The sequence below is a fragment of the Haemaphysalis longicornis genome, unplaced genomic scaffold, assembly GCF_048455015.1.
Source record: "Haemaphysalis longicornis isolate Haplotype H1 unplaced genomic scaffold, Haemaphysalis longicornis Haplotype H1 scaffold_3, whole genome shotgun sequence".
NCBI classification, from domain to species: Eukaryota; Metazoa; Arthropoda; class Arachnida; order Ixodida; family Ixodidae; genus Haemaphysalis; species Haemaphysalis longicornis.
Genome location: NW_027526335.1, coordinates 95,679,765 through 95,694,037, shown reverse-complemented (window position 1 = coordinate 95,694,037; position 14,273 = coordinate 95,679,765). Strand labels below are relative to the sequence as shown.

The following is a 14,273-nucleotide window of genomic DNA, read 5'->3' as shown; positions in this document are numbered from 1 at the left end:
CGACACCCGGCGGATGTCCGGCCCATCGGCTAGCAAACTGTTACCTAAGCAGGCTTTCGTCACAAACATGATGACGAGACAGGAAAACCTTAGAAAACAGCCGGCTGACAAATATGCGTGTCTGAAAAACGAGACTGTGCTTCGACGTTAATACATAACATACCTGCCTACTGAACCACTGGAGGTCTAAACTGGTCAGCAATAACTTAGGGACTGTCAGGAATTCCGTGAGTGAAGAAACAGAAAGCGGTGGTATAGCAACGCCGAGTTGCAGGGTTCTCCACTACCATTTGCATGGCAAGCAGCTTTCAAGTGTTCCATTACACACCCTTCATTTCATGAAAGGGAAACTAAGCAGCACATCAATTGGCAGAATGAAAAACCTCCGACTAACCCGAGCCAGTTACAGGAACCATCAGCAAATACCATATATTCATTCAGCTCACAAGAAGCTGCGCAAGACGTACGTCGTCAAATGCCCGACGCGGCCTCCGATAACATCCGTTCACGACCGAAGCCGCAAATTTAGACTCTGCTTTAAGGCAAGGCGGGGGAAATGTGACAAAAATTCGAAAATCGGGAATATATTTTTCATTTCACCCGAATAGCAGGAAACGTCAATACGGGAACTCTCTTTTGGGTACAAGGTATTTGCAACATAAATATCGCCATGTTGCCAGTGTTCAAACGTTTATATAGAAAAATAAATTAAAATGCACCAAATGTCTCATTTTGCCCCAACCTGCGGGGCAAAACGAGACACTGCGGGGGGCAAAACGAGACAGCGTGAAAAAAATTCAGCCCTCCAGTTTTTGCAGTAGAAGCCCTTGAAATTCACTGCGTGGGCCCCCCAGTCTTCATGAGCCCAGTCTTTGCACTCCACGCACTGAATCCAGACAGAACCTGGCGCTGTGCTGCTACCATTGCTGGAGGAAGAACAAACTCCATTGCACTGGCGTAGAAAACGACTGTAACCATGCGCCCTCTCATTGCTAACAGAGTCCAGTTACCTATTCAGGCAATTTTAGTAGGGTTGGGCACGTTTTAGACACCAGTCTCGTCTAAATTGAAAATTCGAGGTGTCAGCTTCTCTTCAGTTATGACGTGTTCCAGAGCGTCGAAGTATTCAGTTGCTCGTGATCTGGAAAGTGACACAACTCAGCACTGAAAGTCCTGTTTTTCGAAGCGACAGAATTTCTTTGGGGCGCTTCAAGAATGAAGAAAGCCAGTCTTTACCTGCTACTTTCCTTTACTTGTTCGATGTTCGATGTTGTGGGCTTCACAAAAATTATAAACTTATCTTTTGCACATCTGTGCACGAAAGCCCGAACAAAGCTGTATCCATGCATAGGATGCGTTCGACGAGCTGCTTCTCTAGTTCTTCTGACAAAACTCTTCTTTTCGATCCCACCACGCGTTTGTGAATGATTGGCTTTGAAATGTTCCATTTTCATGCCTCTCTGGAGAGCATTCTTGGGAACACGAAAAAACATCGATGCAGCGCAAATAGAGTGAGTCCCGTCCTGGACAGCATTCAGTGCTTTTTTCATGTCGTTTTCCTCCCAGGAAGCTCTACATGGTATTCCCTTGTACGTCCACACCATCCTAAACAAAAATATGATATATAATTGGCATAAATAGATTATTCACTTAATACGACACTCTTTATGACAATTCCATGCCTTCTTGTCGAGTTTTGCCCCTCTCACAAGCCCGAATTAAAAAAAAAATTCGCTTTGGCCCACATCACCAAATGAACTAAACTTTTGGTGGCATGTAGCAAGCAGAATGAATTAACAGCATAAATACTTACGTTGTTGTACTGACACCGGAGTACCTTCATGTACGAATCCGAAAATATTTCCGAACAGAATTTCGCCCCTTTTCGGCGGGTCACGAACACATTGACATCAGCCGCACAATTTTTCTCGCGCGAATGCTGCGAGCAATCATTGACGTTTGCACCGATAAACACGGACAACTAGCGGCACCTATCGCTAAAACAGAGAAACAAAAAAAATTTACACCGTCTCCCCGAAGGGAACTATGTGGTGATGCAAAGCATCTCGGAGTTCCCAACCCCCCGTCGCGCGCGCGGCCGCTTTCGCGGCGCGGTCGCGTTGACGAGCGGCATCCGGATCCGCTTGGCGACGCTGGCGTTTCGAAGCGGCTTCTCGTTGGCGAACCGCATCCGGATCCGAGTGGCGACGTTGGCGTGCCGAAGCGGCTTCGCTTTCTCGCAGTGCGGCGCTGCTCGACGCTGGCGTTTCGAAGCGGCTTCACTTTCGCCAGTTCACTAACAGAATTGTTGGCGTCCATTCAGTTCATCGGACAAAGCAACTGAGGGAGTGGTGCGCGGAGAGGAGGAGAGGAGGAGCAGCGCGCGCGCTATCGCACAGGTGGCGTGGAGAGAGGGAAAGGAGGAGAGCGGAGTTATCGCACAGCTGGTGGGGAGAGGGGGAGAGGTGCGGACGGACGCCGGCGGACGGACATAACTCCGAGCAAGAGATGCTTTGCATTTAAAAAAGTAGTTATTGCATAAGCCATACAGGGCGGCAAAGTCAAAATGCCACGTTTTGCCCCGCCTTGCCCTACGTGCGACAGGAATGAAACAATACTGCAACCGCGCTGAAAACCGAGACGGCTGAAGAGCAACCCTTCCATACTGCCGATTGTATAATCGAAAATTACTTCCCTCGCCTGAATTGTAGAATAAAAGCATTTCGAAATGGTTATCTGTGTAAATAGGTGCTATTGTTTTTCGCAATCGTTTGCTGGCCGCCTTAAGTGTATACTTGTTTAGGCAATGATTAAATCTTTAGGCATGGACATATTGCCATTTTTTGAAACCACACAATACCATGTTGTATTTTGAAAGGTAACAAATCCGCAATTTATTATATCACATTGGCTATTTGTCAATATATTCAGCGTTTTAATTTTATGCACTACTAACTCATTTTGAATACCTTTTAAGTAATATTTCCCGGGAACTTCAAATGCATTGCAAACACAGTTTTAATGTAGTAAGAATGATATGTCCGCTGCATTTGCAATACATGTAAAATGCACTTCAGATGTATGCAAGCCGCACTGTTCATGTATTTGAGCGACGAATTTTCACCGATTTTTAAAGGGACCCAGCAACTCTTTTCATTTTTTTTTCAAAATCTTAAATGATTTCACAACGTAGTCAACAAACGCATCCAGCACTTAAATAGGGGGCCACAAAATACCTCAGGCCAAAATTACTTCTCTACACACATCAGACAACTTATAAACTTTCTCAAAATATTTTGCTCTCTTTCCCAATCTTGGCGTTCTTTGAGCACTCGAATTACATCATTACAGCGATGTCTTGGCTATTGGCCGGTTTCTTTTCAGTTGTAACAATAAACTAATTCGATAGCCACAAATCATGGAGTGCCGCTCCGTGCTGGCGATAACTGCAGCTTTCGCAGTGCTTCCATGCTCGAAGGAAAGAGTAAAAGCGCTTATCGGAAGTGTTGGAGAATCCTTTTAGGTTATTTAAAAATGCCTACGGTATGCCCGCGAAAAATGAAGTTAATACAAAGCAAATGCGTGTAGTTAATGCCTTCAAAATGCATTTAAAGTATGCCTTCAAAATGCCTCGAAGACGTGGCAAAAAGGTGACGGGGGAGCTGGCGGGGACGCGCACGCGGCCCGAAGACATCATAATTAGCAACGATTTCACCAATAAAGAAGTATGCTTGCTCCTTCCAGGGCTGTTGGTTCTGGACTCTAGGTTGGTCCGGCAACGGCTTATTTAGCAGCTGTCACCAAACTAACTCTAAAACACGAGAGAGAGAGAGAGAGAGAGAGAGAGAGAGAGAGAGAGAGAGAGAGAGAGAGAGAGAGAGAGAGAGAGAGAGAGAGAGAGAGAGAGAGAGAGAGAGAGAGAGAGAGAGAGAGAGAGAGAGATTGTCGCGTAGTGAAGGAAGACGCAGCTGTCTTGAAAGAGAAGCAAGTTTCTTGGAGCCAACTGAGGCTCCCCTAACAATTCAAAGAATACAGAGGCGGCGAAGCAGCAGTCAACAAAGTGACATGTGCAGGCGAGCGTCGGCGAACCGAATGCCGCGGCGTCTGCTCGGTGAGCATTTATCTTTTGGCGTGATAGTTTCTCCAACTGTCGAATTACATCGAGAACATTGAAGATCACAGAAGAATATTCTATTCAAGTAACGACAGCGCAAACCACTCTCACTATCGAATGAGATAACCCATGCGGCATAAAAAGAAATAATGGAACGCTCGCTTCGGTTGGCGCAGATAACACATTTTTAACTGCGGTCACGAAAATTACGATTTGCTAAACAGCTTCGCTGTTAATAAAAGAGCCTATAATTATACTATGTTAGCTATTGTTTTCTTAAATGACCCATGATCAATAATGGCGGTGGTTGACGCAAGAAGGTGGTTCCATTCGACTGAAGTGTTGGGTATAAAAAACTGAAAAAATGCCTTTGTTCTTGCAATGGTATTGTGACGTTATTAGCATTATCCTAGCGAGGCGAAATGAAATGCCGAGGCAAAATAAGGTGATGACCTAGTTGTCGGTGATAAAATATTTTATGGAACAGACGAAGAAGGAACATTTTTCGGTGACAAGATAATGGTGGTAGTTGAAGGCTACATTCCATCGAAGTTATGCTAACAGTGCGATTAAAGTTCGAAAGAATAAAACAAACAGAGTTATTTTGTACCAATTATAATTATTACTTTCAGGCGCTTGGAACACAGACATCTGCTCCCTGACAGACCTGATTAGGGCATTGCTTGTGACGTCGGAGTGGCATCTTGAGGAAAGAGAGACGCAGATCAGGGGCGTCGTGGGCGTTGTGGATCTTAAGGGCCTGAACATATCCCACCTGGTGCACTTCAGCCCGCTCATCATCAAGAAGATGGCGCATGTCTTACAGGTGAGGTGAATGACCGAATACTGATACGGGTGTCACATGCACCAAGAATGTAAGCTTTTTTGGCTTTTGCGTGTTATGTTTGAGATGTGGAAGTGTTTGTTCCTCCCCCACCCCCATCCCCACAATCTGCATCTAAAGTGCACAGCGCTAACCTATGCTCGTCGCGTAGCAGCTACCGAAGGTAGATCACCGGTCCAATAAAATGTACTGTCCATAGGTACCGATGGTCATGCCACATTACACAGATAAGTAGCCATTAGTAAGGCAATGTGAATTCTCTGCTTTTTGTTGAAATGCAAGAAAAAAAATTAGGGTCGAAACTTTGTAATGGGGAGCTGTCATGACATGAGGAGCATTCATAGTTAAATGGTTTACGTCGAGCTTTCTATTCAGAGACTCTTGTCTAGTGTGCGTTGCCAGGATCCAGCTGACCACCAGACTGAAAAATGGGCCATAAATATTTTATCCGCCTGACATATGGCTATTGCACAACTTGTGCGCTCTCGACCACGTGACTACATTTAGGGCTAATCGACCAGATTTAGGGGAAATCCCCAAAGTGGAGTAAGTTTCTGTGAAGGAAAGTTTGACATCCACCTAAATGCAGCCATACGGCTGCAAAGGAAAGCTAACAGCTTCCTCAGAAACTTCGCAGTTGAAGAAAAATTCGTCCTGGTCCAGGATTTAGGGCTGATCATAACGTGATGGAGCATACAAGTTTTCTTTTTACTCTCTTTCTAGCGCCTCTTTGAATAACCTATTTTAGTTACAGCCTTTTTATTGGATGCATTAAAACCTCATTATAAAGAAATGGCTTCATTCGAAATGTCGCTTTATCGGCAATGTTTCATGGCCTCCACTGCAGTGCGTTGAGAGCAAGCCATCTACGCTTTTAACAACGTATCGCTTATTACGAAGACAGAACTCTGTCCCGATGACTTCGTTCAAACGAAGGCTTACCGTATACGGAAATAAAACAACGCAGCAAGGCTCGGCTACGCTCTTGTGTGTTGCCTTAAATATATCCAAGGCTAACTACGGGCTAAGCAATTCCGGCGTGTATGAACCTCACCGCCGAGTGTTAGTAGTTACCCAAAGTTTTGTCTATAGAACTTTGTATTATGACTGCATTTTACTAGCGAAAAAGAGACGCGGACGAAGAAGAAGTACACAGGACACTCGCTAGTTATGGAAGGCACATATGTGGCGTTGGTGGTTTTTCACATCACGAAAAAGTGCGTTTAAAAATTCGGGTCGACCCTCCCAAAACTCTTAACCAAGAAATAGTACGCAATAATAGGTCTACAGGTCACTACAGATTAAACTATTTGGAGAAATTTGTTGCTTGGCAAAATATCCGTTGCAGCCAATTCATAAATCATGTTTTCTACCATCAACCTCGTGTAATCTATGAGGCGTTTAGATTGTGTTTTTCGGAGTGATATACTCATTATCCCATAAGGATCACCGGATATTCATCTTAGAAAAGTGATGTAAGAATTAATTTATGCTTGACGCCTATCCCGTATGATGACACCTCGTGAGGTGGCCGACGTTTGGGGACGAACGGTAGAGTTGACGTACAAAAGAGCGGGCCAGACAATTAAACCAATAAACTGGCCATCGATGGTACTAATATCATTCTCAAAACCCTGCAAAGGTATGTCTTGGTTTTCAAGAAAAAGAACTAGCCAGCTGAAATATTCGCGTTAGTATGTTGAAAATATTAGCGGATACTTTTATTCGAAGGTGTTGACGCCTGGAGTTGTGGGTTAATAGATGTCTCGTTTTTAAATTTTTACCATTGCAGAAGTAGATCGACTGCCGGAAACATTTTCGCAGGTGAAATCACACGTTCAGATTTTTCGTGCGACAATCAGTGGCTAGTGCTTTCCGCAGAAGATAAGGTTCGGAGAAAAAAAAAATGCTCGGTGGCAGTACTGGCAGTACAGTAAAAGAGGTTGGCAGTACTAGGTTTAACAGCCGCGTAAGATGACTGTTAAGGTTTATCGACAGTGACAAACATTGCTCTTCACTGGTACTAGAGTCCGATGGGGCTTTATTAAATGCACTTGCTATATGTTAAGCTGCAGTCGTGGTCACTGCCGATGTTTGAAAGCATGTGTTTGCAAGAGAAAGCATGTGTTTGCAAGAGAAACACGCTGAGCACGTAGCGATGTGCCTGCGTCACACTTTACGTGGTTTTTTTTTTCAGGATTGTTATCCTGCGCGCATCAGAGCTATCTACCTGATCAACAATCCTCCACTGTGTGAAATTGTGTTCGGACTGATCAAGCCCTTCCTGAAATCCAAGATTGCGCAACGGGTAATAGCTCGTATTACTTGTTTGTAATACAATAATGTCGTTTATCTCAGCTCGAAACAATTGCTCGCAAAAGTACAAAGAGAATATTATTTAGCGGAGACTTGGTGTTCGACTGGCCATTTTCTTGAATGCAGACTCTACCAAATGCGAACGCACTTATTCTGCTGGCCTCTAAGACATAGAACATAAGATAGGTTAAGGGGGCATTGTTTGAAGCGTCATAACCAACGGATGTTATGATGTTGTGCATTTACACAAAGGAATGCATCAGCGTTTAAAATACATGTAGGTAGATTGCCTTTGTGTGGTTGGCTGGTGTAAAATAGTGTCTTTTTAATTAGTTATAGGTAGATTGCCTTTGTGTGGTTTGCTGGTGTAAAATAAAGTGTGTCTTTTTAATTAGTTCCTCATTCTTACAAAAAATAAGCCCTGTAGTTATCTGGTTGTGCCTTTCAAACGCCAAAACTGTATTGAAGTGGCAACATAATCGAGAAAATAATTTTCTTCTCGCAGAAAACAACGAGAATAGTTCGTGCTTGTGGCAGTAAAGTCTTTTTAATTGCATATAAAACACGAAAATTTGAAGTATAAGGCAGTATTGCGAACCCTTAATGTTATCCTGCATACAGAATACCAAAAATACAGTTCAAGGCAAAATTGTGAACCCTTAAATTTATCCCAACTTCATAACTAGCGCGATCGTTCTCCTTCTGTATTCTGACTTTGATATGCACCAGATAGATGGCTGAGGAATTGAAATAACTCCAACTATTCTGCACAAAAATGTAAAAAAAATGAAACGGGCGAACTCGGCAGGGTCTTGATGAGGGATAACGTCTAAACTTTTCCAGAAAAAGGAATGTTGGGAAATAAATTTTGGCTGATTTACCTAGTTTAGACAATATAGAACGGTACATGGAAGCTTGTTCTTGGTATTCTGAAGTTCATCAATTGTGGGAATGACATGTACGACGTAAAATTGTCGGTGAAAGGAAGTGCAGAAGTAGGAGCTATGCTATTACAACTTGGTTACTACCCGAAACTAAGCCTTCGAAAAAGAAAAATAGAAGGAAAACAGACACAAACTTATGCGAACTTTTCCTTTTATTTCAGTTCCACTTTATGGGACATGGCCTAAGGAAACTACATGACATCCTACCACCCGACTGCATACCGGCTGAGTTTGGCGGCACGCACGAAGAATTCGATTACCACAGCCTGGAAAGAGACGTGAAGAGCATGAAGGACTATTTCGACCGCGTGTCTCGTTGGGGCTATCACAACGAGTGATGATAAACATAGTGCTTTCTCAGCCTGCTTTTGTGAGTGCCGTAAGAAAACGGGAAAATGAGGACGACAACTAGCCCGTGTTGGTAATAGCCGAAGCCTGGAAGCACGCAGTGAAGCACGCAAAGATGAAGAACGCAGCACGCAGTGATTCAACTGCGGAGTTTCTGAGGAAGCTGTACAGCTTTTCTTTATAGCCGTTGGCTGCATTGAGGTGTATGTCAAATTTTTCTTCGCAGAAACTTACTTCACCTTGGGGATTTTCCCTAAATCTGGTTATTTAACTCCTGTACATGACTTCGAGTTGTTGATCAATTCGCTCTCGCGCTACAAACTGTTAGCCTCCTAGTTAGCTCAGTTGCTAGAGCGACTGCCCTGGTTAGGCGGTGGTGCCGGGTTCGAATCCTGTAGCAGGACGGATTGTTTTCCAACTGTGGAGTTTCTGAGGAAGCTGTGCAGCTTTCCTTTGTAGCCGTACGGCTGTATTACGGTGGATGTCAAGTGTTCCTTCGCAGAAACTTACTCCACCTTGGGGATTTCCCCTGAATCTGGTCGATGAACACCTGTCCTCATTTCGAGTTGATTAATTCGCTCTCCCGCTACAAACTGCTTGCCTCTTAGTTAGCTCAGTTGTTAGAGCGACTGCCCTGGTTAGGCAGTGGTCCCGGGTTTGAATCATGAACCAGAACCAATTTTTCTCCAACTGCGGAGTTTCTGAGGAAGCTGTGCAGCTTTCCTTTGTAGCCGTACGGCTGCATTGAGGTGGATGTCAATTTTTGCTTCGCAGAAACTTACTCCACCTTGGGGATTTCCCCTGAATCTGGTCGATGAACACCTGTCCGCATTTCGAGTTGATTAATTCGCTCTCGCGCTACAAACTGCTAGCCTCCTAGTTAGCTCAGTTGCTAGAGCGACAGCCCCTCTTAGGCGGTAGTCCCGGGTTTGAATCCTGGACCAGAACGAATTTTTCTCCAACTGCGGAGTTTCTGAGGAAGCTGTGCAGCTTTCCCTTGTAGCCATACGGCTGCATTGAGGTGGATGTCAAGTTTTGCTTTGCAGAAACTTACTCCACCTAGGGGATTTCCCCTGAATCTGGTCGATGAACACCTGTCCTCATTTCGAGTTGATTAATTCGCTCTCCCGCTACAAACTGCTAGCCTCCTAGTTAACTGAGTTGCTAGAGCGACAGCCCCTGTTAGGCGGTGGTCCCGGGTTCGAATCCTGGACCAGAACGAATTTTTCTCCAACTTCGGAGTTTCTGAGGAAGCTGTGCAGCTTTCCTTTGTAGCCGTACGGCTGCATTCAGGTGGATGTCAAGTGTTCCTTCGCAGAAACTTACTCCACCTTGGGGATTTCCCCTGAATCTGGTCGATGAACACCTGTCCTCATTTCGCGTTGATTAATTCGCTCTCGCACTACAAACTGCTAGCCTCCTAGTTAGCTCAGTTGTTTGAGCGACCGCCCCTGTTAGGCGGTGGTCCCGGGTTCGAATCCTGGACCAGAACGAATTTTTCTCCAACTTCGGAGTTTCTGAGGAAGCTGTGCAGCTTTCCTTTGTAGCCGTACGGCTGCATTCAGGTGGATGTCAAGTGTTCCTTCGCAGAAACTTACTCCACCTTGGGGATTTCCCCTGAATCTGGTCGATGAACACCTGTCCTCATTTCGCGTTGATTAATTCGCTCTCGCACTACAAACTGCTAGCCTCCTAGTTAGCTCAGTTGTTTGAGCGACCGCCCCTGTTAGGCGGTGGTTCCGGGTTCGAATCCTGGACCAGGACGAATTTTTTTAACTGCGGAGTTTCTGAGGAATCTGTACAGCTTTCCTTTGTAGCCGTTGGCAACTTGGCTGCATTGAGATGGATGTCAAATATTCCTTCGCAGTGATATAATCGCGCTTGTGCGGGAATATCTGATTGCGCATGTGGCGGACTTTGCAAGAGCCAGTTGATAATATTCAGAATTATCACGTTGAAAGTTTTCAGACAGTGATCCGAACTGTTCCAAAATTCTCATAAAGAATCAATACCAGAGATTTCAAAGCAAATGGCTGAGCTCAGTGGCCAAAGTATTGCTCTTGCGGCATGAGATAGCGGTCACGGTTTTGGCTCTCCAAAACCTCGTGAGAAATGTATTAGTGGTGTTCAGTGCACACGAAAAAAATGCGAGGCAGTGTAAACTTGTGCGGGGCAGTAATAGACTCACCCATGCTGCATGTGTTCATTGTAACCCTAACAAAATCATTTTCCTCAAAATGCTGTAAGTTGTCTTAAATGCTGATAAGGTGGATATGGCGATGAATCACGCTTTGAAGGGGGCCGCACTTGCAGTAAGTGATAACAATGCTCTGCCTGAACACAGTCATAAAATACGCAAACATTTTTCTCTAAAACAATAATGTATGGTACCGTCACAATCAGTATTTCGATGTATCCATCGGCGAAAAACCTAGTGCAGCAAGAATGAGCGAATTCGTTTGAGATGCAAACCCGAGTTTATGCAATCGTTTTACGGTTAGTGGTGGACACACCGGTAGGCGTGTTTAGTAGAAACTTTGCAGGTGTGTAGGAGCGTTTTCTATAAGGTCACTAATAGCCAACATATCGCTTTCACTAATAGTGAACATGTCGCTTTGGCCTGTTCCACCCTATCCATGTCTTTTGAGTGTGGGAAAAGGAACTTGGTTATATGCAGCGTTCGAGGCTGCCGGAATTTGTAGATGAATAATATTGTAAACGCCATGTTATTCCTCTAGGCTCAGTATTTGTGGATTTTACATAGATGTTTATTAGTCCCGTTGGTGATAGAATGTCGTAAAGCTTGATTATTTTGACATTTGAGCTATTACAGTAGTCTTCGAAATTTGATGTCGTTGGTAGTATTTTGCTGGGAGCAATCATTTCCGAGTCAAAAGAAGATAAGCACATTTAACCAAAATAAACTGTAAGTATGTATATGACATTGCTGGTTTAGTGGCCGTAGTTTGAAGTGAATAGATAACTAAAACTATCATAGACAAAGATTCGAAGTCTTCTAGGAGAACTTAGAAGTCATTTTTCTAATAAAATATCTTTGTCGCCACCATACACATTAAAGACTTAACAACTGTAGAGATGTGCCCACACAGCAAAATAAGCACGTTTATCTTGGATGCCACTCTGACGTTAGTACCGCACTCAACCTTGCACAAAGCGGAAGTTGTAGACTGAGAGGAAGGTTGAGCTTCTACGTGCTTTATTTTAAGTCTTCGAGCGTGCTATAGGTACATGACTAAAGAATTTATCAGCAAAGATAAACTCACATGCAATGTGCCATTCGGTTTGGAGCCAAAAGGCCAATTAAGTTCTTCTCCTAGTGTAACTGAAAATTATACGAGCTGTGGCCACTGCTTATTTGTGCAGTGAATGCGAAATGTACCTAAAGCAAAGCAAAGCCTTAGTTATTACGTGCAGACGTATGCGTAGGCTGAGTCAAACAAGGCTTAAATATCACACTGGGTAAGAACAATGGACAGCGTAGCATATCTTCTCAGGCTTTTTCTTCTTCTTATGCAGAACCTCATCAAAACAAAAATTTGCCACCTTAACAACTAGGTGCCCATGATGCAACCGCACAAGAACACGACTTTGACAGATTGGTTGGGCTGCGAACTTTTTGGGATGGTGTTGTGTACCATTGCTGTGTGTTCACATGGTTGCATGTTAATAAGAACCCATGAAAGGGTGGTTCTACCAGGGTGTTCGCGAAAGTGAAAGGCGATGTTTGAGAGAACGTTCCGTAGCACATTTTCTAGCATTAAGATAGCCGTATTCAACGCAGCGTGCTTCCTTTAACACGGAGCTGCTGCATAAATTCAGACAAAGTCACTAAATGCGGAACCGGCACAGGAAATTGGCAGCTGTTCTTTTACATTTTTTGTCAGTTGGTTTCATCTTCGATGAATATGACATCAGGTTCTCTGAAGTGCTGACCAGAAAAAAGATCGTCAAAGACGTGAGGTAGACTTGACTTAAAGCATTGAAAACACTGAAGTTTTACAGCTCAGTAGCCTCCCGAGGAAGCGAACTTCAGACATTGACTAGCGAAGTTGCAGAGCAGTGGTGATAAAGGTGTTGGGGCAAAAATACAAGCGGTTGTGCTCAGCAGGCTAACAGGTTTTTGCAGGTTAACATGGTTTTTCGTTAGTGTGTTCTAGAATAATATACATGCAAGTTATCAACGAAAAGAATTCATATGAGGTGTGGAGAGATCGTAATGTAACAAAGAATGTGCACTACTCATGATGCAGCCCACATAATGACCACTGGCACAAGGAGTTTTAATTCAGGAGTCACGGTGACGAGACCATCATCTTTGGTACCTTAGACAAGTCGCAGCGATGTGCGTCTTACTAGGCGCCTTGACGAGAATGGCTGAGCAGTTTTTATAATATAATTATCGTAGTTAAAGCCCGCTGTTTGCATCAAAGCTAATATGTCATGGGTAGGAATTATGATGGTACGTTTGCTTTTAATTACATGATATGCGTTACAGACCGATCAATGCGGGATCTCTGCCAGTACGCTTACATATCAATAAAGAAATCATACACATGCAAACGGAAACTGTCGAGTAGGTCGAGCTGTCTTCCCTCAACTCGTGGGCGCGAATCAATTCTACCAGTTTGAAGTTGGCGGGTTCCAGCGGTCTCGTACATTCTACGTCAGATGGCGGGACCATACTGCTCCAGAGTAATCTACGCTGCCCCCGCCCCCGGAGAATGGTACGTTTCTCCACATTTGCTTTTTGCCAAGTTATTTGCCTCAAGAAAAGAAACTTCGAAACTCAAAACGTTGAAAGCAGAGCGGTGATTGTACTTCATCCTAGACTAACATTAAAGCTCTTTCACTGCGCGTGAGGAAACAGGTCTTCAATAACTACACTTCGAGGGCGCCTGGCACAATCACAAAGCGTTCGGCGTGTGTGTTAATTTCGAGGTGGGCGTCGGTTATTTTTATAATTGAAGAAAACAAACAAGCACAACTCTGAGCACGGGGTAACGGCACACGTCAGAGGGTTTCAGGTGACCGGATTTTCACGTTTTTCAAGGAACTCGGTCGATGAGTAATTGGTGTGCAGCGTAGTGTACAAGGCTCTATGACGTCACGGAATATTGTTAGTGCGATTGTCGGGCGCCAAACAAAACTGCCGCCAAGAAACACGACCGTAAGATTATTGTGGGTGTTCTAGTTCCTACTGATCGCATCACTTGAATGCTAACGTGCAGTTAATTGCGCGTCAGTGCGGCGAATACATATACACTCTTCGTGCCACACCAAGTGTTTATTAACGCGAAACACTGCCGAAAGCGTCATGATTAATGTATTACCTAATTAATGTATTACATTCATACATTACATTATCATAATTAATGCATTACATGTATACCTGAAGGCTTTCACAAGGGGGCAGGGATGCATCCAAATTATCAACACATTGAAAAGTTCACACAATATTGAACACCATGCGGATAGAAACCATGAAGAACGGTGCATGATATGCTGCCTCGAAATATACGTTCTAGCTTAACTTATTCTAAATGCAAAAGAAAATTGGGGGAGATGGGCAGTATCTAACGTAGGCTGATAGTGTATACGAACAACTTTACATTAAATTTGTGGTGATAATAAGAAGAGAACCTGATGGGTCGTTGTGGGACTACAAACTATCCAAAATATTTTCTGG

General features: G+C 44.0%; 1 protein-coding gene across 1 annotated transcript in view; it reads left to right on the top strand.

Annotated features, from left to right (window-relative positions):
- Positions 1 to 9,175, top strand: part of LOC144175335 (uncharacterized) — a 49,767-nt gene extending 40,592 nt beyond the window's left edge. Inside the window, exons 9-11 of the mRNA XM_077704415.1 lie at positions 4,747 to 4,940; positions 7,156 to 7,266; positions 8,380 to 9,175. Of these exons, the coding sequence (XP_077560541.1) occupies positions 4,747 to 4,940; positions 7,156 to 7,266; positions 8,380 to 8,556 (482 nt within the window). The 3' untranslated portion in view covers positions 8,557 to 9,175. The remainder of the gene's footprint in view (positions 1 to 4,746; positions 4,941 to 7,155; positions 7,267 to 8,379) is intronic.
- The last annotated feature ends 5,098 nt before the right edge of the window (positions 9,176 to 14,273 follow it).